This window comes from Vigna radiata, chromosome 10, assembly GCF_000741045.1.
Source record: "Vigna radiata var. radiata cultivar VC1973A chromosome 10, Vradiata_ver6, whole genome shotgun sequence".
In the NCBI taxonomy this organism is placed as follows: domain Eukaryota; kingdom Viridiplantae; phylum Streptophyta; class Magnoliopsida; order Fabales; family Fabaceae; genus Vigna; species Vigna radiata.
Window position 1 is genome coordinate 19068339 of NC_028360.1, and position 24722 is coordinate 19093060.

Here is a 24722-nt window from a genome sequence, read left to right on the forward strand (position 1 = left end):
TGAATCAAGAGTAGTATTTTATAATGATTTATATATGTTAGATTTATGATTCTTCTTTTATAATGTTTTTCCCAAATTAGTATAAATCTTGATCATGATTTTAGGAATTCTCTTATGAAATTGACATGAACTCTAATTATATTTTTTCTCCAAATTAGTATAAATCTAAATTTATAATTTAAAGATTTTGTAATTTATAAAATTTTATAGATGTATTTGGGTAGAATTAAGAATTCCGCTAGACATAAAGAATTAGTTGAATAATCTTGAATTGATAAAAAATTAAAATAACGTTGTTGCCTGAATTCAATGAATTGAAAAAATTAGAAATTGAAAAATACATAAGTGAATCACTAATGGTTTAAATAAAAGAATTCAGAAAATTTATATAAAACAATTTATATATATATATATATATATATATATATATATATATAAATTAATTTGACATTCCTAATTTATTTTTTTCCAAATTCTGTCACTAATTATGGAGTTTAACAACAGAACAAATGTAGAATGAAATTGAAAAAAAAAAATCGAAAAAGTGTTCAATGGAAATAATTGAAAACCTAAAAACTCGAAGGATTGTGAATAAAAATGAGTTTAGAGTTATAATTAAAGGTAGGATAATAGACTTATATATTTTACTTAAGTAGAAAACATGACTCAATTAAAATTATTTAAATATACAGTAACTTAAGACTTAATTAAGATTTTTGTCTTAATATTTTTGTCTCTGTTTCCAGACTTTTGTTTTTACTCCCCACAAAGTTTTTCACCATCAAAACCAAACTCCACTGTCAAAAAAGGACGCAGTCTACTTCTTTATTGTGTATTGCTTATGATAAAAGATTTTGTACTTTTGGTTTTAACATCTACGTTGATTTTGATAAAAAAAAAAGGAATAATCCTATATAAGAAAAATATTGTTACAATATTAACTTATTAAAAAATTAAAAATATATAATTATACAAGTAACAATTTATCTTTTATTAATATATTTATTATGAATGATAAAAAAGCTAAAAAAATCGATGAAAATTTAGATAAATTTTTAAAATTTAAAATATTTTGAATTATTTTTTATGTTGTACAGATTTAATTTTCGATTATATTATAATAGTTGAATCTGGTGTTGTTGAGTGTGTTATTATTTAAAATGATACATGTTTAGATTCAATTGAGTTGAAACAAACATATCAAGTAAATATTCCTTATAAAATATTTGAATTAAGTAAATATTACGTATAAAATATTTGAATTGAAATAGATGCTGTCAAATTTCAATCAGCCAAAGAAATGCCCATTTAATCATTTTAAATGAAAATTAATGTATAAATTTCACTAATAGCCAATTTTGATTTCCCTTAACACATTTTAAGAATAAATAATTTTTATTCACTAATTTTAAATATGTAATGCGTGATATATTTTTATTTGAAAACTTGTTAGAAAATTACTTGAGTATAACAGTAACCAGTAATAAAAAAAAAGTGAAGTAACGGGTTTGGAAAGTGTTTAATTATTAGGCTATTGTTTGTTTCTTGCACCCCTGTTTTCTCCCTGTATCCTTATTTAGTATAGGATTTTGTGTAGCCCATTTTCCTTCCTTATTTCTCTTTTCCTTTGTTGGTTATTCAGTTTCTCTCTTTATCTTTTCTCTATTTAAAATAATCCAGCATTCCAATTTTAATAGTTTTAATATTATTATAAAGAGTTCTATTACATCTGAAACTAAAATGTAATATCAAAAGACAAGAACACACAGAGAAATTAAAAGCAGCCTTTGCCTTCATTACCATCACTGAACATTTGTTCCACCTATAATTTTTTATTTGCTTATATCATCTAAATGATTATAATAAACAAAAAAGAAAAGTGAAAAGTAAGACTCAAAGATAAATAAACTGATTTTACTAAATAACATGTATACAATTTACTTGAAACACTGAATAAATTAAACAAGTCTTAGACATCTAAAATATTGATTATAAATTTAATTATTTAGATACATCACGTTTTAAGAATCCAACCATCCAAATACCACACACAAGATTAATCCATAAAATATATATGATCAATAAACAATCACTAGACTAAAATTTTTGGATAATGATACTTAGACAATATTTTTTTGACTACATTTGAACATTGATTATGTGTCAATCTGTGATTGGGAAAAAATTATTCCACAATAATGTTTATGACTATTATTATTAATTGTGGAATAATTTTTACCAATCACAAATTGACACATAATCAATGTTCAAATGTTGTCAAAAAATTGTTTTCTAAATATCATTATCCAAAATTTTTTTACCATTTTTCATGACATACCTCATATTTCTCATAAATGTCAAGATAATCCCAAGAATTCCTATAATTAATACATATACTATGCATGATCAATATAAGAACTTCTCATTAAAATTCTTCTATCATCCACATTCACAATCATATCACAATCTATAATCATTCTCAATTTCAAATGAACAAATATCTAAATTATTTAAAACCTCAAGACAACTCATGATTCATTAAACACAAAAAAAAATTACACAAACTCTATAACAGGGGGTAAAAACTCTTGCATTTTTGCTCACTTAATTCCATAACTATCTCGCTTATAGCGAATTAATTAATAAATCAACACCAGACTTACATTTAGCCTAATCCTTTGCCACTGTTGAAACGCTATACCATTCACACTTTGATTAATGGTAAGCCATATCAGAAACCTATGATCTAATGTTATCTTTTATGCAATATTAGTGAGAAAGAAGCCCTGTATACCTCTCTATTAATCCCCAACTTATGATTTGTCAAATATTATGTGGTCAGTATGGAGATTCTACTCCGCCAGACATTAAAAAAAATAGACTTTCTTCTAGAAATTAGAAATAAATAACAATTTTGGTCAATAGCCATTCTCCAATTTTGTAGCTTTTACCGCCTCCATTTATTAAGGACAGTTTGGTTAACAGATTTTAGGTCAAACACTGCACTCGTCTCAACCACATTTTTAGGTCACTTCTTTGATGCGAATATGCTAACTTCCTTCTTCCTAACCTAACGTCTAGATTCCTAAAACTATGTATAATATTATTTAATATTTAAATACCAAGGCTTTAATATTTCAATATATATTTAATTTATTATTATCACATTAAGAATAATATATATATTTATTATTATTATATTAAGTACAAATGATTAAATAATTCTAACTATTTTTATGTACTTATTTTCTTTTCTTTATCAAACATTCAATAAACATGGAATGATCAGATCTGCCTCCACTTTAATCAGGCGGATCTGAAGGGCACGCTACTCCACCAAACCAAGTTTCCCCATTAGTACGGACGCGTCAAATTCTTTTTCTCTATTAAAGAAATAAAATAAACACGGAGTCGTGATTCGCATTCCCGCTGTCTAAACTTGTCCGCCAAGTCAAAGAAAAGGGCAAATCTGACAAATCTCAGCACAAACGTATGAAACCGTCATGACACCATCTTCGTAGCCCTAAAAACGCATTCCCGTTTTCTTGGCTCTCGTCTTTCATCGCCCTCTCTTTCTTCTTTTCCCGCAGTTTTGGACACGCATTTCTTGTTGCGAAAAAAAAAAAATGTCTAGCGTCTCTTTCTTGCAGCGTCTCTCTAGCGCTTTCCGTGAAAAGCAGTCGCGTTTTAAGCTTGTGCTGATTTGCACCGCCGTAAGGTATACAGTGATATTATTTAACTTCTTTATTAATCTATTTTTTCGCTATTAATTTTTTCATCACTCAGTAACTGTTGTGTTGTGATCGTGCTACTTTCATACTACCATTTCTTTACAGCGAATTTCACACTTTCCTTTTGTTTTAAGAACTTAAAAGGCTAGATCCCTGCATTGCAGTAAATATGAAACATATTTTTCGATATTGAAATGTCAGAAACATTAGCTGTTCACTTTTACTAGTTGAATCTTATAAGGCAACTCTGTTCTACTCACGCAATTTTACGGGATTCCTTCGGATTAATTTGCAAGTTGAATGTAAACCGTAATACATACATATATATATATATATATATATATATATATATATATATGTGTGTGTGTGTGTGTGTGTGTGTATACATATGTTTATAAACATTGATGTGAATGGTTGATGCAGTGGTGGTGGTCTGTTGGCTTATGGTGAGAGTGTTGCACCTGAGGAGATAATTACCGAGAAGAAAAAAGTGGTGGTTCTGGGAACTGGCTGGGCAGCCACAAGTTTCTTGAAGAATCTCAATAATCCGAAATACGAGGTTCAAGTAGTTTCGCCGCGGAACTACTTTGCTTTCACTCCTTTGCTGCCTAGCGTTACCTGCGGCACAGTTGAAGCGCGCAGCATTGTTGAACCCATCCGCAATATTTTTAAGAAGGTGATGATTTAAAAGACCATGTCATTTTATTTACTGTTTCGTCTTAGTTTTTTTCAGAAATAATAATTCGAAACTATGTGTTAATGTATCTGTCTTTTATTCAAACGCACTATTAAAAAAAAAACACTTATAAAATATAATAGTATTTTAGTTTATAGCGGTTTTTTTTGGACAACGTGTCAAAATATATTTTTATTTATTTTTTAAATAATATTTATTATATAAGTTTTAAGAAATTTTAAACGATTATAAAATAAATTATAAGTAAATTACTAAAGTAGCATTCTTCCGGCCGCATATTTATATGCTTTACTTATACGCGGTACAAAATGTAGTAATAGTGTGCATTTTTTTTTCTAGCTTACATTTTTCAATTGTTTGTATTTTTTATCCCTGATGTTTTCTTCTACCTTTTTCTAAATTTTTCATGATAAATAAAGTATATAATTTTGGTCAAATTGATAAGAATAAAATGATTTAATGATATTCTATTTAAGATATTATTAATTAATTTTTAAATTTATGATAGATGTGAGTATTTATTTATTATTGAATGTAATATTTTAAACTTTTATATTTTTTTATTAAGTTCTGTAATTTATTTATTTTTATTAATTGATTTTATTGATATAAATCAATTAACGGTAAAATGATTGTCCCAATATCATTATTAATAATATTATTTTTGTTATTCAAGACAAATAAAACATCATATTTTTTTTAATAGATCTAAAAAAAGTAATAATAAGATAAAATAACAATTATTTTAGTTAATTAATAGAGTAAACAATAAAATTTTAATTAAAAATATAATAATTTAATAATAAATAAAGACATATATAAAAAAAATTAATTGGTACTTAATTAAAAATATTTAAATTTGAATCTTAATATATTTAAACTCTTAAAAAGTGACATTTACGATAAATGCTCATTGGCAACAGTAAAGCCAATTTCAATGATTTTCAAGCTTTCTTTATGTGTAACAGGGACAAAGTCAAACAGTCCAAATATTATAATTTTTAAATGAAAAATATTTTTTTTTTTAGTGATGTATTGAGTTTTCTTTTTCAAAATCTGTAAGTGTCATGAAACTGGTGTCTGGTTGCATAACTTGATTGTATGGTTTACCTTCATTGTTGTCCGGAGAATACCATTCCTCTCTAATCGGTTTCTGTTGTGTACAATAACGAGTGTAGTTCATAATGAACTCCACGACGATGTTAGTTTTTCACCGGTTACTGTTAGGAGATGCGGATTCTGGTAATTTGATTTCCAGTTAATCAATTTTCTTTATGTCGTGTTTTTCACTAGCTTTATAGAAGATTCTTGAGACCAGGGCCACAACCGACTATGGCTTTTTCTTGTTTTCTTTTGAGCAGAAAAAGGTGGATGTACAATTCAGTGAAGCCGAATGTTTCAAGATTGATGCAGAAAATAAGAAAGTTTACTGCCGATCAAGTTTGAACAATAATTTGAATGGAAAAGAAGAATTCGCGGTGGATTATGACTACTTAATAATCGGCGTGGGCGCTAATGTCAACACATTTAATACTCCAGGAGTTATGGAGAATTGCCATTTTTTGAAGGTAATTTCATTTTTTTTATTACTTCTATCATATTTTATAGTATACAGCATATTGAGAAAAACTTGTTAATAAAAATAGTCAGGTGAAAGAGGTAAGGAATCAAATCCGTTGTTGTTATCATGCACGGTGACTAAAGGGTTCACTGCATTCTGTGTTTTTTTTACATGGTTTTGGATTTGAATATCTTATTTATGAGTGCAGGAAGTTGAAGATGCTCAAAAGATTAGAAGAACAGTTATTGACTGCTTCGAGAGAGCAAATTTGCCCGATGTAAGTGAAGATGAGAAGAAGAGAATTCTGCATTTTGCTATTGTTGGAGGTGGACCAACTGGAGTGGAGTTTGCAGCCTCACTTCATGATTTTGTCAATGAGGATTTGGTCCGTTTATATCCTGGGATAAAAGATTTGGTTAAAATTACTCTTCTGGAGGCCGCAGATCATATTTTGGGCATGTAAGGATATGATGTTAACCGTTTTTTTTGCTTATTATTAAGAACTTCTGATACACTGTCTAGTCATAGAGTTTGCTACTTTTGTGAGTAGGCATTCAAAAGTATTACATGATTTTTAGCCGCGCATATTTGATGGCTTTGTTTTGTTGAAAGCTTTCTGCACAATTTAGCTGCTCAAAACCATTATTTCATGGTTCAGCAAATGAGGAGTAATGGATTGAAAGTTTTAGCTGTAGGAATTGGACCATGCATCGTTTATAACCAAACTAAACAAATTTTCTTACTGTCCCACGTGCACATGGTATTATGGTAAATAGCGTAGTAATTTTGAAAGTTAAAGACACGTGTACAAGTCTACACATATAACCAATCTACATACAACATATAAATGCTACTTATACTTATGTGGAAGGAGTACTAATGTCTTAATCTTGACATTTAGTTTTTAACACTTGATATGTTCCATTGCTATTCTCATAGGTTTGACAAGAGAATCACTGCTTTTGCTGAAGACAAGTTTCGAAGAGATGGGATTGATGTGAAAACAGGATCCATGGTTGTTAAGGTATCTGAGAAAGAAATTTCCACCAAAGAACTGAAAAGTGGTGGAGAGATTAAGACAATACCGTATGGAATGGCAGTCTGGTCAACTGGTATCGGCACTCGTCCATTTATTAAAGATTTTATGACTCAAATCGGCCAGGTGTGTTATTGAGAAATTGTACATTGTATCCGTGCTAATTCATAGTTCCGAGTCATGTTTCTTTTGTAGTTTGAATCTATCATTCAGTATAGAAAACTTGCAATCATTTGCCTCAGCATTATCTCTTGTGAACAGGCTAGTAGGCGTGCTCTAGCTACTGACGAATGGTTGAGAGTTGAAGGGTGCAACAATGTCTATGCGCTCGGTGATTGTGCTACGATAAACCAGCGAAAAGTCATGGTAATTTATACAAACACACTATTTTTTCCATCACATAATTATTATCCATTGACATTTGGAGCATCAAAAATGCAAATTTTTTGCCTTGTTTTTATTTCTGCAGTTTCTGTGCTCTGTTTGTTGTTGTAAATTATATTTTCTATGAAATAAAAACAAATTGCACTTTTTGCTTAATCAGCAGTTACTCAGTTATTCGTGTGTTACCTGTCTGTTAAACATGATTTTATTATGGCCATTTCAGGATGATATTACGGCGATCTTTAAGAAGGCTGACAAAGACAATTCAGGAACACTGACGGTTAAAGAATTTCAAGAGGCCATGAAAGACATCAGTGAAAGATACCCTCAGGTTGAGCTATATCTGAAGAATAAACAGATGCGCAACATTTCCGATTTATTGAAGGATGTCAAGGGGGATGATAAAAAGGATTCAATTGAATTGAATATCGAAGAACTTACAACAGCACTTTCCAAAGTGGATTCTCAAATGAAATTTCTTCCTGCTACAGCCCAGGTTCATGTCTTATATTTGCTTGCGGTATTTACAACACTATAAGTTGCATGTTTCTCAGTGATACGTCATTAAACTTGTGAAAGTTCACGACAGGTTGCATCTCAGCAAGGCACTTACCTAGCCACATGTTTTAACCGCATGGAAGAGTGTGAAAAAAATCCAGAAGGTCCTCTCAGATTCAGGGGAGAAGGTCGCCATCGGTTCAAACCCTTTAGGTACAAAAAACATGATCAAACTAACTCCCAAGCTCCCACCGTTTGCGCAATTATGTTTACATTGATTCAGGTGTCAGGGTTTTCCATTTATCAATATTTTACTCATTAGCACGTTTTCCTTTCCTACCCAAGGTACAAGCATTTGGGTCAATTCGCTCCTTTGGGAGGAGAGAAGACAGCAGCTCAGCTTCCTGGAGATTGGGTTTCAATTGGTCATAGCAGTCAATGGCTGTGGTATTCTGTCTATGCAAGGTACCGTGCTCCTTTACCATTTTGATATTCACGAAAGTTGCCTCAATTTTGGGACATTATTATTTGCAAGTTATTTAGATTCAACCAATCCCTTGAACAGCAAGCAAGTAAGCTGGCGCACAAAAGCATTGGTAGTTTCAGACTGGACAAGACGTTTTATTTTTGGAAGGGACTCGAGTAGCATATGAGGGAACTCATTGCTTTCAGAGTCTTGCATTGGCAACGTGGCAGAGCTCGTTGATCATGAATTTCATTTACTGAAATTTGTTTTCAATTCCATTAATTCTTTGAATAAGTAAGAAGATTCACTCACTGTCGAACTCGAACATCTGAGACACGCTCACCATTTGGAAACTCAAGGTTGAATACTCCCCTGTTTTTGGTATCATAGTCGTTGCATTAGTTGGTTTCCGAATTTTGCTGATGAAGTTTCTTTTGAGAGATCTTAGGTGCTGTTCTTTCAATACTCAATATTTCCAGTTTTCATAATTAACTTTGTTCTTTTTCCATTTGTCCAATTTGGTAGCTAATTGCTGGCAACTTGGTTGAAATTTTGGTACTTGGCAAATTATGTAAGTGTCATTTTTATTACATCTTGCAGAAGTTTCCTTTTAGAAAAAATTTAAAAAAACATATGTAATCCATTTCAGTTATTATTTTTCGAAGGGACTCGAGTAGCATATGTAATCCATGACTAGTGTCTGTCTTTTATTTTATTATTATTATTATTATTATTTAAGACTTTGAAAAGGAATATTAAAAAATATATTTTAAATTTGAATCAATTTCAGTTAACATTAATAAGGTTTATATTTTCTTATATATTGTGAGTTATTTTTATTTTTAATTAATGTGAGATAAGAATAAATCGAATATTTGTATAGGAAAACAATATTTTGGGGAAGGAGAATGATATTTTAACATTATTTTTTGACACTATTTTGACACTGCACACGTGTCAAGATGTGATTGAACGATTTCAAATTAAAAAAGTTGAGACAGGGGTATATTTGGAAGAAAAAAATCAAAGTTTATTTTTTAATTTGAAATCGTCCAACCACATTTTGACACGTGTGCAGTATCAAAATAGTGTTAAAAAATGGTGTTAAAATTTTATTTTCCTTTGGGGAAATGGTGGGTGGTGACTTGTCTAAGTCAAGAAAACAGAAAAGAGCACAAACCCTAAAAAGAAAGAGAAAATTTTGATTTGGTCAAGCTTTTTATTGGTCAGCCCAAAAGAAAATTCTGAAACGCATGACCCATTGCTCTTCTGGCCTTGTTGCGGGAATTTTGGTTAACTCATCATTCTTTTTCCCATTTTTTATTCAAATACTTTTTGTTGTACAAATTTTAACTAGTCTCAGAAGATACTTTGTATATTTTTCATATCTTGCTATCAACTTATCTCTAATTTAATTTTAAAACAATAAAAACCTAGAAAGTATTGGTGGGTATATTAAAAATGTAACAAAAAAATGATAGAATATGATTTTTTTTAAACAACAAAAACACAACTTTCCTTATTTAGAATATATTGAACATCACATAAAATACATGACATTTTACCAATGAAATAATTTGATAGATTTTATATTTTAAACACAGTCAACTGTATTCAAGAAATCAAATTGAGCTTAATGCAATTTACCTTTATTGAATAAGTGCTTTATTTTATAGTGAAGTCCGTAGAATATGTTTTATTATACACATATTCCTTGTGTAATGGCAAAACTTCTCTTTGAAACTTCTCTTTGTACTAGAGAATGACATCATCACATAATAATATGATTACATCTCAAGTCCTAAGAAAAGTCAGCTCAATATAAATAATGATGTTATAAAAAATATCATATCAGTAAATATTGTTATCATGTAATAAAAAAAAATTATAGAAAATAAGTTAAAATATTGAAATAAGTAAAATAAAAATAACAAATTTATAAACACTAAAAAATAATTAGCACTTTTATGAAAAGTAGAGTGAAAAAGGCAATATTCACATTTTCTTTTTAAAATATAAACCTCAAATTAATTAAAAAATAATTTATTAAACTTAAAATGCAATTCATATCTATAGAGCACTATATTTTTCAGAAACTTGCTCATGTAGAAAACTCTAGTCATGTTGGATTTTTTTTCTCACTATAACCAATATTTATATGGATAAATAATAGGATATAATTCGATTTAATATATTATGAGATATTAAATCATATTAACATATTAAAATAAATTTATTATTTATTAATTTTAATTTAAAAATAAAAATTTAAAAAAATATTAAAGGGTTTTAGAAAATCCTTCAGCATATCTTTTTAAAATTTTGTTTTTTAATTTAAATTTTAATAAATAATTAACTTATTTTAATATTTTAATATAACTTTTTTGAATTTATTAAACTTTTTATATTATTTTTATTACAAAATTTAAAAAATATTTAGTTTATTTCAATATTGTTATAATATTTATTATAATATTATTAATTTATATTAAAATAAATTAAATACTTTTAAATTTTATGATAAAAGTAATTTAAAAAAATTTAAATGTAAAAATGTAGTATTAAATTTTTAAAATAAATGATTTATTTATTAATATTTAAATTAAAAAATAAAATTTAAAACAATATGTTAATCAGTTTTTAAAAACCGTTAAAATAGGTTTTCAAAAACCGTTTTAGCTTTGAACATTTTTGAAAATGATTTAAGATTTTTAATATATATTTTCACAAAAATCATTAAAAAAACAAAAATATAATTCGGTTTTTAAGTCATTGAAATAAGAAGTTAGAATTTAATTTAGTTTTCTGATCATCCAATTTTAATTTGTTATAAAACTATGGTATTCATGTACATAAAAAAAAGAAATATACTATATAGGAGAAAAAAAATCAGCCATGTTGAGCATTTTCAAGTGATCATGGATGCATTGGTCCTCTGTTCACTGTTTTAATCAACCACTTTCCATACAATGATGACCTGAATCCGGTACCGCATTTATGAGCTCAGTTCATCAGGTAATTTGTAATAATTTAATTACTTTAATGGTATTTTAAACTAAAAATGGTTGTTACCACCAGATGCATGCTTAGTATTTAATCTTGCTGTAATCAACTATCTATCAACAAGCACACTCCTCCCTGTAGATAACACTATTTGGCGCATTATGAGAGGTAATCAAAGGTTTGGCAAACCGTCTTATTCAAATTTCCAACTAATAATAACTGTATGATATTTGGGTTATGCAGGATCCATGCATCATCCACAGAGACACATCGTTTTCTGATGGTATAAGTTTTAATATCAAGCACTGCAACTGGTCCATAACCATTAATTATCATCTGCATAAGTCAAACTGGTGAATAGGCATTGGGGTTTGATGCATGTGTCTACACTTATGTTCTACTCACACTGTAAATATTTCTCCTTCTGATTCATGGAAATCATGATTCATGGAAATCATGATTGCTTCATTCCTGCATACATATATATGTCAGAAATTTACCTGGCAAGTGGTTAAATGAACAAAAACTGAAAAAATATAAATTTTCTGTACCAATAATCAGGACAATGGAAGTGAAGGCTGTTTAAATTTGAAAAACGTATTAGGGTGTTTTTGGAGATGAAAGATACAAATTTTCTAAGTGAATTGTATTAGGGTTGATGTGAAAGTGATTAGATTACAGAAGCAATAGTCCAGCACTGATACTTTGAGGGGTCAGTTTCGTATTCACCTTTTTTGGTTTTTAGGTTTCGTCAATTATATGGGTCCATAAGAAGCAGGAATTGATTGTGATTTAACTCCTTTAATACATCACATCGAGGTGATAACGTGCTGATTCTCAGATCTGAACTAGTGTCTTTTGTTCCATAGCATTAGGAAGGAACATACTAATGACAGGTTTAAGCACTTTAAAACCAATATATCTGCATTAATTACCAATCCACGTGCCTCATGTTCAATGTTTTGGTATTCAAGTCATGTTTGATTGCTTGAACAAAAAAATAATTAGCTGTGATAATAATTGACCAATTTGTATATAACATTGGAATGATTGCGTAATTTATTTTACTGAATTAACACTACAAAAAAACACAGTAATCAATCTATAATAGTAATGTTATTTCCCATTTTTTCATATAGGTTACCCCTCCACTGAGTTGAAGAGCACAGGATATTTTCTCTTCAAAGCTAAGGTATTTTCAACTTTCTCTGCTTTCTTGAATTTCACTTCAATGCTCTGCTTTTTGCATATAATCTAATGAGATTCTGCACCTAGCATGAGTGGAAAAGAAACAGAATAGCACATTGTTCTTCTTCACTAACGTGTAGAAGGGTTAGACAGTAATTATCTTTTGTTTAGGTTCAACAGTGAAATTGAAATTGAAATTGAAAATGATGATCAATGATTATTATTACTGGTTGATCTTGCAAAACATAATCCATTGAAAAGTGGGAGAAAGCCTTAGGGAACTAAAAATGAATTATTAGGTAGATAGATGTATTGATCATGATGTAAAGTAACTTAGGCAAAGTAGAGCACAAATGAACGAAGATATGAGATTAGAGCAAAGGGTTCCACTTTGTTCTAAGATAAATTGACATATATGGAAGAAATGGGGTTCCTGGCCCTCGAATTGAGGCATGTGCAGAACTGAAATTGCAATTATGTTGCATGGGCAGCAACAACATGTATTTTCCAATGAGTTGTTTTCCCCCACTCAACCAGCAGGACCCTACTAGCACAGTGCCTTTCTACAATACCAAACGAATAGCTTTTAGTAATTTAGACCTGCTAAACCGAAGTTCTGGTATAAAGAATACTATATGCAGTATTCTAGTTGCATTACATCATATCACAATTTTATCCTTTGACAGTGCTGAAACTCTGCACCAAAATCACCGTCTGTTTATTGTTTCTATTTTTACCTATTACTAGTTTCCCATTTGTCACGTACCAATGCTTCTTTACCTCTTAATTTTGTTGCAAAGGAAGATTTTGTTAGTGGGGGATGGTTGGTCAATATCTTGGTGCTTTTTCGGGATTATAATGACATGGGCAGCTTTTAATTTACCCTTTTTTGTTTGTTTTGAGCCGTTTGGACCTTCTTCTCGTGCTCTCTCGTGAACCAACACCCCCTTTGTCTCTTGAAAACATGCACACTTTTTTAGATGTAAGCATCATTTGATTTTATCTGAGTTCGTATTTGGAGCTGATCAAAGGGTTGAAATTTGATTGCTTAATGTTGTTGGGTGGGGGTTGGAATCCGTTTGCAAGCTACAAAAAGGTTAGGAAAAGAGAGTTACTTTTGGTAATTAGTTATGAGGGTCACTTCCACTTTGAATGTGAAAGGTCAGTGGTGGCTGAAGGCAAATACAAAGGCTAAAGGATATTGTTTCACATGGTGGGGTGTGTGCAGTGTGGTCGTGTCTTTCCCATTCCAAGGCCATTGAAAGCTCCCCCTTCTTCTTTGCCTTTTGCTTTCCAAATCAAACCTATGTCCTTATTACACTGTGGTCCATCTGCATTTCCATCTATTCTGTTTATTTTAGAAAAATGATATTCTTTTGACACTGCACGCGTGTCAAGATGTGGTTGGATGATTTCAAATTAAAAAAAAAATTTAGTTTTTTTCTTTTAAATATACCTTTATCTAAACTTTTTTAATTTGAAATCGTTCAACCATATTTTGACACGTGTGCAGTGTCAAAATAGTGTCAAAAAATATTGTTAAAATATCATTTTCCTTTATTTTATTAATTAATTCACACTTCACACCCTCTCTCTCTCTCAACTATAATTCAAACACTGTTCTAATCCTTCATTCCAGTTTCCTCCATTTGATTAGCAGTTGGTCTGTTTTCTCCACAAATTTATTATCACAATGCAGTAAAAGCTATATTTAAGATGCTGATGATTTATTTCATGCAATTGCAGAAACTATGCACTGGATATAGTTGGACCACTAGCAAACTAGGTCCATTTTTTTAAGTATATCAATTTAGTTATCAATGTTTTGAATTGAATAAATACAACACGTTGTTCTAAATTGTAAATGTTTGAGTTTGACTTCAATCATAAGTCTGACATATATTTAAACTCTGTAGTTGATAGAAAGCTAGTAAATCCTTTCGCTAATAACTTCCACAAGGCTAAAGAAAGATACATAGCTTCTTTTATTTGATTTTAAAGATATCGGAGAAGTCACACTGCCGTTGTCTCAGAAAAACGAACAAAATCATGAATTCAAGACAAGCTAGTTAGATGACAAATACATCTGACTTTGGAAACATGTTCTGCTGTCAACAAATCATGTTCTTCGTGTTAAAAAGGTAAAAGTAAAACCACTAGTTTTCATTCTGATGCAAAAAGCACGTTCTTCATACTAATTTTGACTGTAAATTCATAAAACTGAATACCATAGAAGTTGTGTTGCTTTAATAGATATACGAATAAATGCTTCAAAATACAACTTCTGGGTCCATATCGAGATCATGCATTAGGATTACTATTACTCTCCCTAACCCGAGATCCCAATTTTCTGAAGGATCATGAAAAGTAAGAAAAAGAAAAAGGTTAATTTGGTTACTGCTCGGTGCAATGAGAGTAGCTGCAAAGTATGACTCCTGCTATGGTATTTACAGAAAAGTAGCAGTAAACTGATAACTTCTGCTCTTACTTAAATAACCGTTAAGTAATAACTTCCACAGGCATGCAGAAGATACTTACTAGAAAAAAAAAAGTCCATTTTGCAATTATAAAAGATAAATACTAATGTGGCTTAGTCCTGTAAATTCAATAACTAAAAGAATAAATTATTTATCTTAATTTTCTGCTTTATTATAAAATTGCATACTACTACGTTATGTGATGTTATAAAACAATTAAAAATTGTAAAGCTCAGATTTTTTAATGAAGTAATTTTCTTATCTTTTTGCTGATCCGTATGTCCTAATTTTTTCAGTAACCAGATACGTTAAGACAAATTCACCTGAAGCACCAAATCAAGACATTATATAGAGAGTGAGAAGAAGAAAAAAGAAAAAAAAAATTTCAAGAAAAAGGAAGAAAAGACAGTTCAGAGAGTAGCCCAAAAGGGTATTCCAGTAAATAAACAGAGAAGAGTCCAACTTTCTGTGAACTGCAATCTAAGGATAAGTTTAGATCTGAAGTCAGAACCATACTACATTCTCTCTCTTCCGACATCGTTACTGTGAAATTCCAACGCACGAAACCAAATGAGTTTGCTTTGAGAACTAAAATGGCTGACACCGCCGGCTCCGGTCACCGGCGGGTTATCACGCTCATCTCTTCCCTTATCTCCCTCTCTCTCTCCATCAGAGTCTTCGCCGGAAAGTGGCAACTAATTCGGAGTAGGCTGGAGGAGCTCTGTTCGGCATTCGTCGCCGGCGACTCCACTTCACTGTCAAGCGAGATCCCGGAGGTAACAGGCACGGTGGATGAGTGCCACGAGCTGGCGAGGCGGTGCTTGGATCTATCCTACAGCGGGAAGCTCTTGATGCAGAGCGACTTAGACGTGACTTTGGGGAAGTTGGAAGCGCACGTGAAGAAGCTATCAGAGATATTCAAGAAGCGTGTGTCGATGCATGGCTACGCTGTTGTGGTTTCACGGCCTGGTTTTGGAGCTTGCAAAGATGACATGAGGTTCTACTTAAGGGATTTAATGACTCGAATGAAGGTTGGTGATTTGGGTATCAGGAAGCAAGCGTTGATTAACCTGCATGAAGTTGTTGTGGAGGATGATAAGTATGTGAAATTGGTTGTTGAGGCTTCTGAGTTTGTTCACTTGTTGGTGGATTTTCTGGGTTGTGATGAGGTTGAGATTGTTGAGGAGGCGGCCAAGGTTGTTTCTGTTGTTGCGGGTTTTGATTATTATAAAGGGGTTTTGGTTGGTGCTGGAGTTATTGGTCCTTTAATTCGGATTTTGGAATGTGGGAGTGAAGGGGGAAAGATTGCTGCTGTGAGATGTTTGTGTAGACTGACTGAGAATTCGGATAATGCTTGGAGTGTTTCAGCTCATGGAGGTGTAACAGTCTTGTTGAGGATTTGTGAGAGCGGAGAGTGTAAAGGAGAATTGATTGGTCCTGCTTGTGGGGTGTTGCGGAATCTTTGTGGGGTTGAGGAAATCAAGAGGTTTATGGTTGAGGAGGGTGTGGTTTCCACGTTTGTGAAGCTTGTGAGGTCTAGGGATGAAATAGTTCAAGTTAGTTCTATTGAGTTGATTCAAAACATTGCCTCTGGTGATGAGTTGGTTAGGCAGATGGTGGTTAGAGAAGGAGGCGTTCGTGTTCTTCTGCGTGTTTTGGATCCATTGTGGACGTGCTCGTCTAAAACAAGAGAGGTTGTGATGAGGGCTATTGAGAATTTGTGTTTTTCTTCGTCCAGTTGTGTTAGTCTTTTGCTGAGTTATGGCTTTGTGGATCAGTTGATGTATTATGTTCGAAATGGGGAGGTATCGATTCAAGAGTTGGGGCTGAAGGTAGCGTTTAGATTGTGTGAAGCATCGGAGGAGGCCAAGAAGGCACTAGGTGATGCCGGCTTCATGGCCGAGCTTGTGAAGTTTCTAAATGCGGAATCGTTTGAAGTTCGTGAAATGGCAGCAGAGGCACTCTCTGGCATGGTTACGGTGGCTAAAAATAGGAAGAGGTTTGTGCAGGATGACCAAAACATTACCCTTCTTCTGCAATTGCTGGATCCAGGGGAGGGAAATTCTGGTAATAAAAAGTTGTTGATCTCTATCTTGATGTCACTAACAAGCTGCAACAGTGGCAGGAAGAAAATTGTGAGTTCCGGGTATGCCAAAAACATAGAGAGGCTTGCAGAAGCTGAGGTTTCTTCCGATGCCAAGAGGCTCGTCAGGAAGCTATCCACAAACCGGTTCCGCAGTATGTTGAGTGGAATCTGGCACTCTTGAATGTAATTTTGATTTTCACTTTTTTAACTGTAAATTTTCACCATAATTGTTTTCCAAGTGCTGCTAATTTGATTTCCTAGTCTCAATTTCTTCTCAGCTTTATTTCATATTCTTTCCCATTGACAAGAGCCCATCATTCTTATTGAGATTGTAACAAAAAAAATAGTGATAACAGGATATATTTGTTGTAGATATATTTGTTGCAGAAGCTGAGTTTTCTTCCCCATCATGCCGTTGTTTTCTGATTACTAGTTTGACAGTTGAGAACTTAAGAACTTAACTACTAGTCATAGTTATTTCAGTAGTTTGTGTTCTAAAAATATTATAACAAGTGAAAGGTGTGTGATGAGATGAGAAAGACGTTAATCCTTGAAGAGGAGCATGTGAGTGGTGTCTATCTTGGTCTTCTCTATATGGCATTATGTGAAAAGAGATAGTGATAGATAAAGTTTTTCCCATCTTTATTATTTTGTCTCTTAGGTAGTTTGTCTTTTACACTGCTGCAGTTTCCTTATGGTAATTGAGAAAGTACAACACGCCAATTCTTTGCATGCTCGTTGCCTGGTATCTTTCAGATAAGACAACAAAATGAACCTACATCCTTCTCTTTCTGTTTATGCCTTTTTTTTTTTTAATTAACCCCTATTAGGTTCTAGAGTTATAGAAAATACTAACATTTTGAAAGTGGAAGTTTGTAAATGCTCTTGGATTCTTTGAAGGAGCGGAGGAAACAGCAAGCTTCTTGCCTGTGTTGTGATTGCTGAAAAGAGTGTTGGGTGGCATTTATTATACCATGTATATGCAACAAATGCAAGAGGACTAATTAATGGAGAACATGTGAAAATGTGGATGAAGAAAGGTAGTATAGTATTGGGTTGAGGAAGGCACAGAAAACCCATGTTTCTTCCAATTTCCAAGATCTCATCTCCAATGAATGATTTCATTCATTGTGTTTGTTGAATGTCTGAAACTTTCTTTCGATGTTGTGCTGTAATATATCTAAAAGAATTTGACGGTTGAAGAACTGTGCATTGTGGTAGGTGTGACCCACTTGATGACATAAAAAAATTTGGCTTTAAGTTCGGTGAGTATTTTTAAGTTATTGTTTTGGCTTGTTCCAAACGCTAAAGCGAAAATAAGAACAATTAACGGGTAAAGTCATTTTCAATAAAACAGTTTAATTATGATTGCATACGTTTTTCTTTGCACCATCTTTGGGGCTCTATTCAATTCATTCACACCTTTCATTAGTCAAACTCCTCCCTTCTTGCATCTTCTTATGCCTTTTTTTACTGTAAACTTCCTTTTAGTAGAAAGGAAAAAAAATAAATAGAAAAAAGTGTAAAAAAAATATTTAACTGAAAAAAAAAACAATATTTTACTTTAATATTATTTTATTCTATTGATCTTATTATTAACGATATTTTATTTATTTATTTATTATAAAAAAAAATAAAAGAATAGATCCTAATGAATTATGAGACTCTTATAATTGTTCATGGGATTGTTTTAGATTACTGAAATGTTAAACAAACAAACATAATAAATTAGAAGTGATGTTATTAAAATAATGGATATAACAGGGATACTGAATTTGCTCCACAACCACAAACATTAAAAAAAAAGAGTCACATAATAAAAAGAAAAACGTTATTTTTATTCTACGGGTTTGGCCCATTATACCCCTTGTTTGGTTCGGCTTGTCCTTTTCTGTTTCACTTTACATTTGGCCCATTATACCCCTTGTTTCATTTTCACAACCCTATAATTTTATAAATTTCTTTCCTATAAAACTATCCTTAACTAAAACTAGTTTTCGTTGTGTTGTTTCAATTCAAAAGAGTAATTTACATCATAATTAATTCAAGAACTGTTAAAATATATTTTATAATTGATGAATCGAGTTTCTATGAAAACGTGGTAACTCCTACTGTTAATTTGGCTACTATAAACATAATTTATATCACAACTATTAAAGACAGACATTTTAAAAAGTTTCTTCTAAAGGATCACAGGTAACTATAATCTTTTATGTTTATATCTAGATAAAAAGTATATAAATGATTACAATCTGAGATTAAATTAAGTTTAAAATTTTTTTTTAACATAATATAAAGATTAGGTTAAAACCTATCATAACAATATTTGTTTTTTATTAGACATATTTTATTTGCTATCAAGTTACTATCAATTTATCCATTAATATCTAATTTTACTTTCAATATGTATATATCACATTTGAAGGATTGAAACCAATTTGTAAAATTTAAAATTTAATTCTTAACCGTATAGCATTACATTTAAAGTTTTCTGTCTTATATAACATGATCCGTGTCAAGACAGCAAAACATCCATCTTACAGAAACTGTCATTTTACTTCAATCCGTCAAAATATCGTTCCGGAAAAGCCAATGACACTGACCCTTGTGTTGTGTGCATATAAATACAGAGGATGGTCTCTTCCAATTATAGGTTTTTCGAAAAAGAAAACTTCACACTAGCCATTCACCCACATGAATCTTCTCTAAGCCAAACGTTTGTGATTACATATAATTGTTTCCCTAAAGTCATGTCATCTTCCCCACGGTAACGCAAATTCCTACTCAAACTTCTCTATATAGAGTCCATTACCATTTCACTCTGCTGCTTTGCCAGGTATCTTTCCCTCCTCTCTTTCTGGAAACAAAATCAGAGATATAGATATATGAAGCATCTGTCAAAAAGTGGCATATTGCAAGGTAACTTTTCGAATTAACTCATTAAGCAAACATGCTCACCCATTCGTCTATAACAAGCCCTTCTCCGAGAATCCTAGGACCTGCATCTTCTGGGGCTCTCTTACGTGCCTCAGCTGCAGCATTAGCCTCAGCTAGCTGAAGCCTTAGTTTTTCCAAAGCCTTAAAAGACAACAATACGCAAGCAATTAGTAAATATATATGTCATACATAGAAAGCTTATAAACATTACATCAAACTAAGAAAATACATTTTACTAAAAAAGAGTAGCTCCTGTCTCAAAAATAGTGTGTTTTGGTGGGATAGAAATAAAAGGAGAGGAAGAAAGGAAGATCATAGAATTTTGTATACTAGTTTTTATTATAACACGTATATTGTACATATCATAACCTGTTATTTTTAGAATAATCTCATTGCCATATCCAATAAATCGTATCTATCTATGCATCATAGGTCAAAGTTCAAATCCTCTTATTTTGGATTAGTCCATACCCAAAATGGCATGCTTCTTCTCACCTCTTTTCTTTTTCGTCTTTGTTTCTTTATTTGAAGTTATCTTCTTATGTTCATCTATGCTTCTGCCATTTTATGTTGTCTTTTTTATCTTGTGCTCTTGTTTTATTAACTTGAATTCATCATCTTTTTTTCTTTGGAGTCCTTAGGAAGTGAACCTTCACATCTGTAACCTTATTAGTTTTATGACAGTGGGATCTTTTTGAAACTTTCTTAAGCAACATTAACACAACACTTGTGCTCTTAAAATCAACAAGATTAACTCTTATCCGGAATAATTTATTCACATTTAATTGTACTTTTAAGTTCTAATGTAGTAAGAGAATATAGCCAAAGTAGAAGTGAAAAACTTAAATTTCAGCACTTACAGGGCTATTACGCTCTGGATCCAGAAAAACAACCTGCAAAATCTGCTCGACTGTTACTTGATCCTTCAGCTCACCAAACTGTTTAGAGAATGAGCAAACACCCATGATTCAAAACTATAGTGGTTGATATATAATGACAAAATCCGAGCACATACAACAGAACTTATTTTTATCGTGTCCAGATTCCATAGTGTGTACGAAAGATGGGAGAGGGACTAGGGAGAGAGAAACAATCCAACCATTAGAAATGGAGACGAGCGAAAGTTTGTACTGATGACAAAGAAACTAACCATTTCAGGTACATAATCAATTGATCCTTTGACCTTCATGCTCATGATTTTAAATTTGAGTCCAGTTTTTTCTGGCTTTTCATTATTCTGTGGAGGCTCTACAAACTTGAACACTAGCAAATAAATATTGATTAGTGAGATAACATGGCATTCTAAACAATTTTATGCTCCACAGAAGGGAAAGAACATGAAGAAATGAAACATATATTATTACCAATCGCTACTATACTCTCGCCAGGTGTTAGTATGCCCCCTGGAGGGCGCATGAAACAGCTCTTGGGTGCATTTGTTTGAAACTATGTATACACAATAAGTTGAACAAGAACATAAAGTATTATCAGAATAGACGGTTACAAAATCAGAGATAAAAAATTGAAAATTCTTGCATTTATTCAGAATTACAGATGAACTACTCTTGCAACAAAGTAATATTCAACACAATAGACAGTTCACAGTTGATTGGAAGGCTCGATGAAATTGCCTCAGTAACATCAATAAGCAAAACAAAAGCATAGCAAAAGAGGTGCATATTTTTTATCTGAGTGTAAGTTACCTTGAAAGCTACATTGGATTTGCTGGTGTTTTTAATCCTGATGGCACTCTTAGCCTGCTTGCCCGGTTCATCTACACGGGACAACAAACAATTGAAGGAACAAATGGAATAACACAAAGAATGACTCTGTCAAGCAATCATATAGATTTGTACAAGGACAAAACTTCAGAATTGCTATTCTGTGATGTTTTTTAACCTAAAATAGAATTGTATCTCGGTAAACAAAAGAACAAGACTTGTTTTAAATGATTATGCTGATAGTTGATATTAAAAAATATCTAAAATACTGTATCTACATTTTGTCATACAAGTATAATTAGTAATCAAGGGAACAATACACAATTAGGAAGATACAAAACTACTAAAAACAAGTGATTATCAATATCCAAAAACAAAATTCAAATTTTGGAACAATGAATTTAATCCCACCTAGTCGAATAGCAATTGAAAAACAGGAGATGACAAGCAAAGTATTGATTGCAGCTCATAGAAACAGACACGGAAAAAGATGCATACAAGGGAAGTAGAGCTTGTTGGAAGGATCGAGCTTGAGACGACGTCGTGTGGGGAGGAGAGATCTGGCAAGGGAAGAAACGGAATTGGAGGTTGAAGCAGTTGAATGGCGAAAGGGAAGCTTCAACAAATTCCAAACTTTTCCTTCTGATTGTGATTGTGATTCTTGTCTTTCTTCACCTATCGCCATGTCTTCCGACTTAACTCCCAAACCAAAAGCATTCACAATATAATCACCACCTTCCTCTGCAACAATATAGTAAACGTCGTCGTTGACCCTCTCCCTAAATCCTTAGACCAAAACACAAACATTTTACTTTATCATTTTAAATATTTCTTTTATGTTCGATACTAGAATACGAAATCTGTAAATTAAGATTTTTTATACGAGATGTTAGACTCGTCATACCAAGTGCAAGCAGATTATGTAGACGGAATTGTTTTTTTAATGTATTAGAATTTTTCTAGAAGAACTTATAATATGATTTGGAAAAACTAATATATATTATTGAGATTCTGGCGAACATAAACAAGAAAAATCAAAAGACATGTAAAAATTTAAGCTTTTTTAAAATTACTCCTATAGTATCGTTTCTTTACTGCGTTGGATGTAGGGTTTGTTTGTCCTCGTAAAAGACAAAGGTTTTGGTTGATCAAAGGTTGAGTTTTTAGTGGAGGGTCCCACGATTGCGGTGTTCATGGTGGAAAAGCCAACTAATTCTAACAACGCAACTCTGTTCTTAATCCATGCTATCCACTTTCCCCATTTTTTCTTTCTTCTTTTCTTCATTCCGACTTTTCACCTTTTTTAGGAGTGACGGTCTTTTTCGTGATTTTTATTTTATTTTTTATACATTATTTAAAAAGTAATACTATTAATTTTTTTACAGTATTATTTTTTGATGAAGTTTGGTTATATTTCTCAATAATCGTAATAATTTTTTTCCCTCTTCAAAAAAAAATGAATTTATTATAAACTTGACTGTACATGTTAATCTTAACAAAAATAAATGTCTCAAACTGCAACATGAAAGGCCATTCAAGATATCCAGTAACAAACACAAACATATTCTTTGATGTTATTTTACATATATATAGATTATTTCATTAGTTAATTTCATCAAATAATATCTTGTTCACTAACTTCCAAAACTTTTCAGTTCTAGTTTTCCAGTTTTGAACAAAAACTGCTGTTATCAACTAACTTTTGTAAACAACTATGTGAAAGCCCGTTGTATAAACATCTTATCATTTTGTGTCTATTTGCGAATTAATTTTTACAACTTTTCAAGGGAAAAATCAAATTTGTGTTTTCATAGTTTTTGCATAAAAAGTCTATGTTTACAATTTCTGTAAAATGATTAGGATTTGGAGAGTCAAAAAATTGCTAAACGGATTCATGTCCGTAGTGGCAAATATTGACAAAAACTTCTACAATTTACAGAGTAAAGTTTCATAAACTGGGAAGAAACTGGGAATATGTAAATATAAACAACTTCAGGTATATATATATATATATATATTGATTATATGTAACATTTATACATAGAGATAGGTATAAATGATGAAATTGAGGGTATAAAAATAAGTAATTAATAAATAAGCATGCATGGGTGTCTCTTACATGATCTAAAAGTGAAGGATGAAGTTTAGATCAATTGGGACCCCAGCAGCTCAAGTACATGACAGTTCTGAGAGACTCTTCAGCTTGTTTAAGGTTGTCATTGTTGGGAGTTTTGAAAGGAGGTGATGATGAAGTTGAGAAGAAGCAAGCCTTTTTTGAATCCCTGAGAGATTTTATGGTTGAGTCACACTTTGAACCTTGCTCTTTCATGCCCTGAAACACCCTCATCCCACCCTGGTATATCACCCTGCTCATATACCTCAAGCTCATTCCACAATCTCAACAATTTCAGATTTCTAAAAGATCATCAGCTTCAAGGGATATTTATAAAATACCCGATGTGGGACTACAAAAACATGGGGCAACCGGAGGAGAAGGTCGAAACAACCGGCTATGTTTTTGTGGGTATAAAGAGAGGAACTGTGGGTAGATAAAGTCCGTGGGCAGAGGACACGTGTCGCGCTCATGGAATTGGAAATGCCACTTAGGAATTTGGAAATTATCCTTATGTCTGACCTTCAGTTAGTTTTATCCGGTCAAGATGGAAAACCAATGAGTTGTTCTAACTCTAACTAATCGCTCTTAGCTTCTCCTCCCACCGTGCTTATCGCCTAATCCACGGTCACTGCTTTTATCCAATTAGTCACCACGTAGATTTGGATAATAATCTATTTCTTTTTAAATAATAATAATAATAATACGATAATTATTATTGAATTAATTAGATATTTTTCTATGATAATTATAAAAGAATGTACACTATTATTAAATGGAAAAATAGACATATTCTAGAAATGGATATAAAGTCACACATTAAA

General features: G+C 31.7%; 3 protein-coding genes across 3 annotated transcripts; 2 read left to right on the top strand and 1 right to left on the bottom strand.

Annotated features, from left to right (window-relative positions):
* The first annotated feature begins 3405 nt into the window (after positions 1 to 3405).
* On the top strand, positions 3406 to 8963 carry LOC106775476 (external alternative NAD(P)H-ubiquinone oxidoreductase B2, mitochondrial). The gene is made up of 10 exons (XM_014662602.2): positions 3406 to 3718; positions 4155 to 4407; positions 5790 to 5996; positions 6198 to 6448; positions 6929 to 7151; positions 7287 to 7391; positions 7633 to 7905; positions 7999 to 8120; positions 8253 to 8372; positions 8473 to 8963. Exons 1-10 carry the CDS (start codon positions 3627 to 3629, stop codon positions 8558 to 8560), a joined length of 1734 nt encoding a protein of 577 aa, XP_014518088.1. The 5' UTR covers positions 3406 to 3626; the 3' UTR covers positions 8561 to 8963.
* Positions 8964 to 15460: 6497 nt separating this feature from the next.
* On the top strand, positions 15461 to 17502 carry LOC106774427. Its single transcript, XM_014661420.2, has one exon. The coding sequence runs from the start codon at positions 15635 to 15637 to the stop codon at positions 17306 to 17308; it is 1674 nt and encodes a 557-aa protein (XP_014516906.1). The 5' UTR covers positions 15461 to 15634; the 3' UTR covers positions 17309 to 17502.
* A 2144-nt stretch (positions 17503 to 19646) lies between these two features.
* On the bottom strand, positions 19647 to 22643 carry LOC106775377 (vesicle-associated protein 4-2). Its single transcript, XM_014662495.2, has 7 exons — positions 22284 to 22643; positions 21768 to 21838; positions 21429 to 21510; positions 21215 to 21327; positions 20925 to 21002; positions 20086 to 20205; positions 19647 to 19984 (listed from the first exon to the last, which is right to left on the bottom strand). Exons 1-7 carry the CDS (start codon positions 22468 to 22470, stop codon positions 19922 to 19924), a joined length of 714 nt encoding a protein of 237 aa, XP_014517981.1. The 5' UTR covers positions 22471 to 22643; the 3' UTR covers positions 19647 to 19921.
* Positions 22644 to 24722: the final 2079 nt, after the last annotated feature.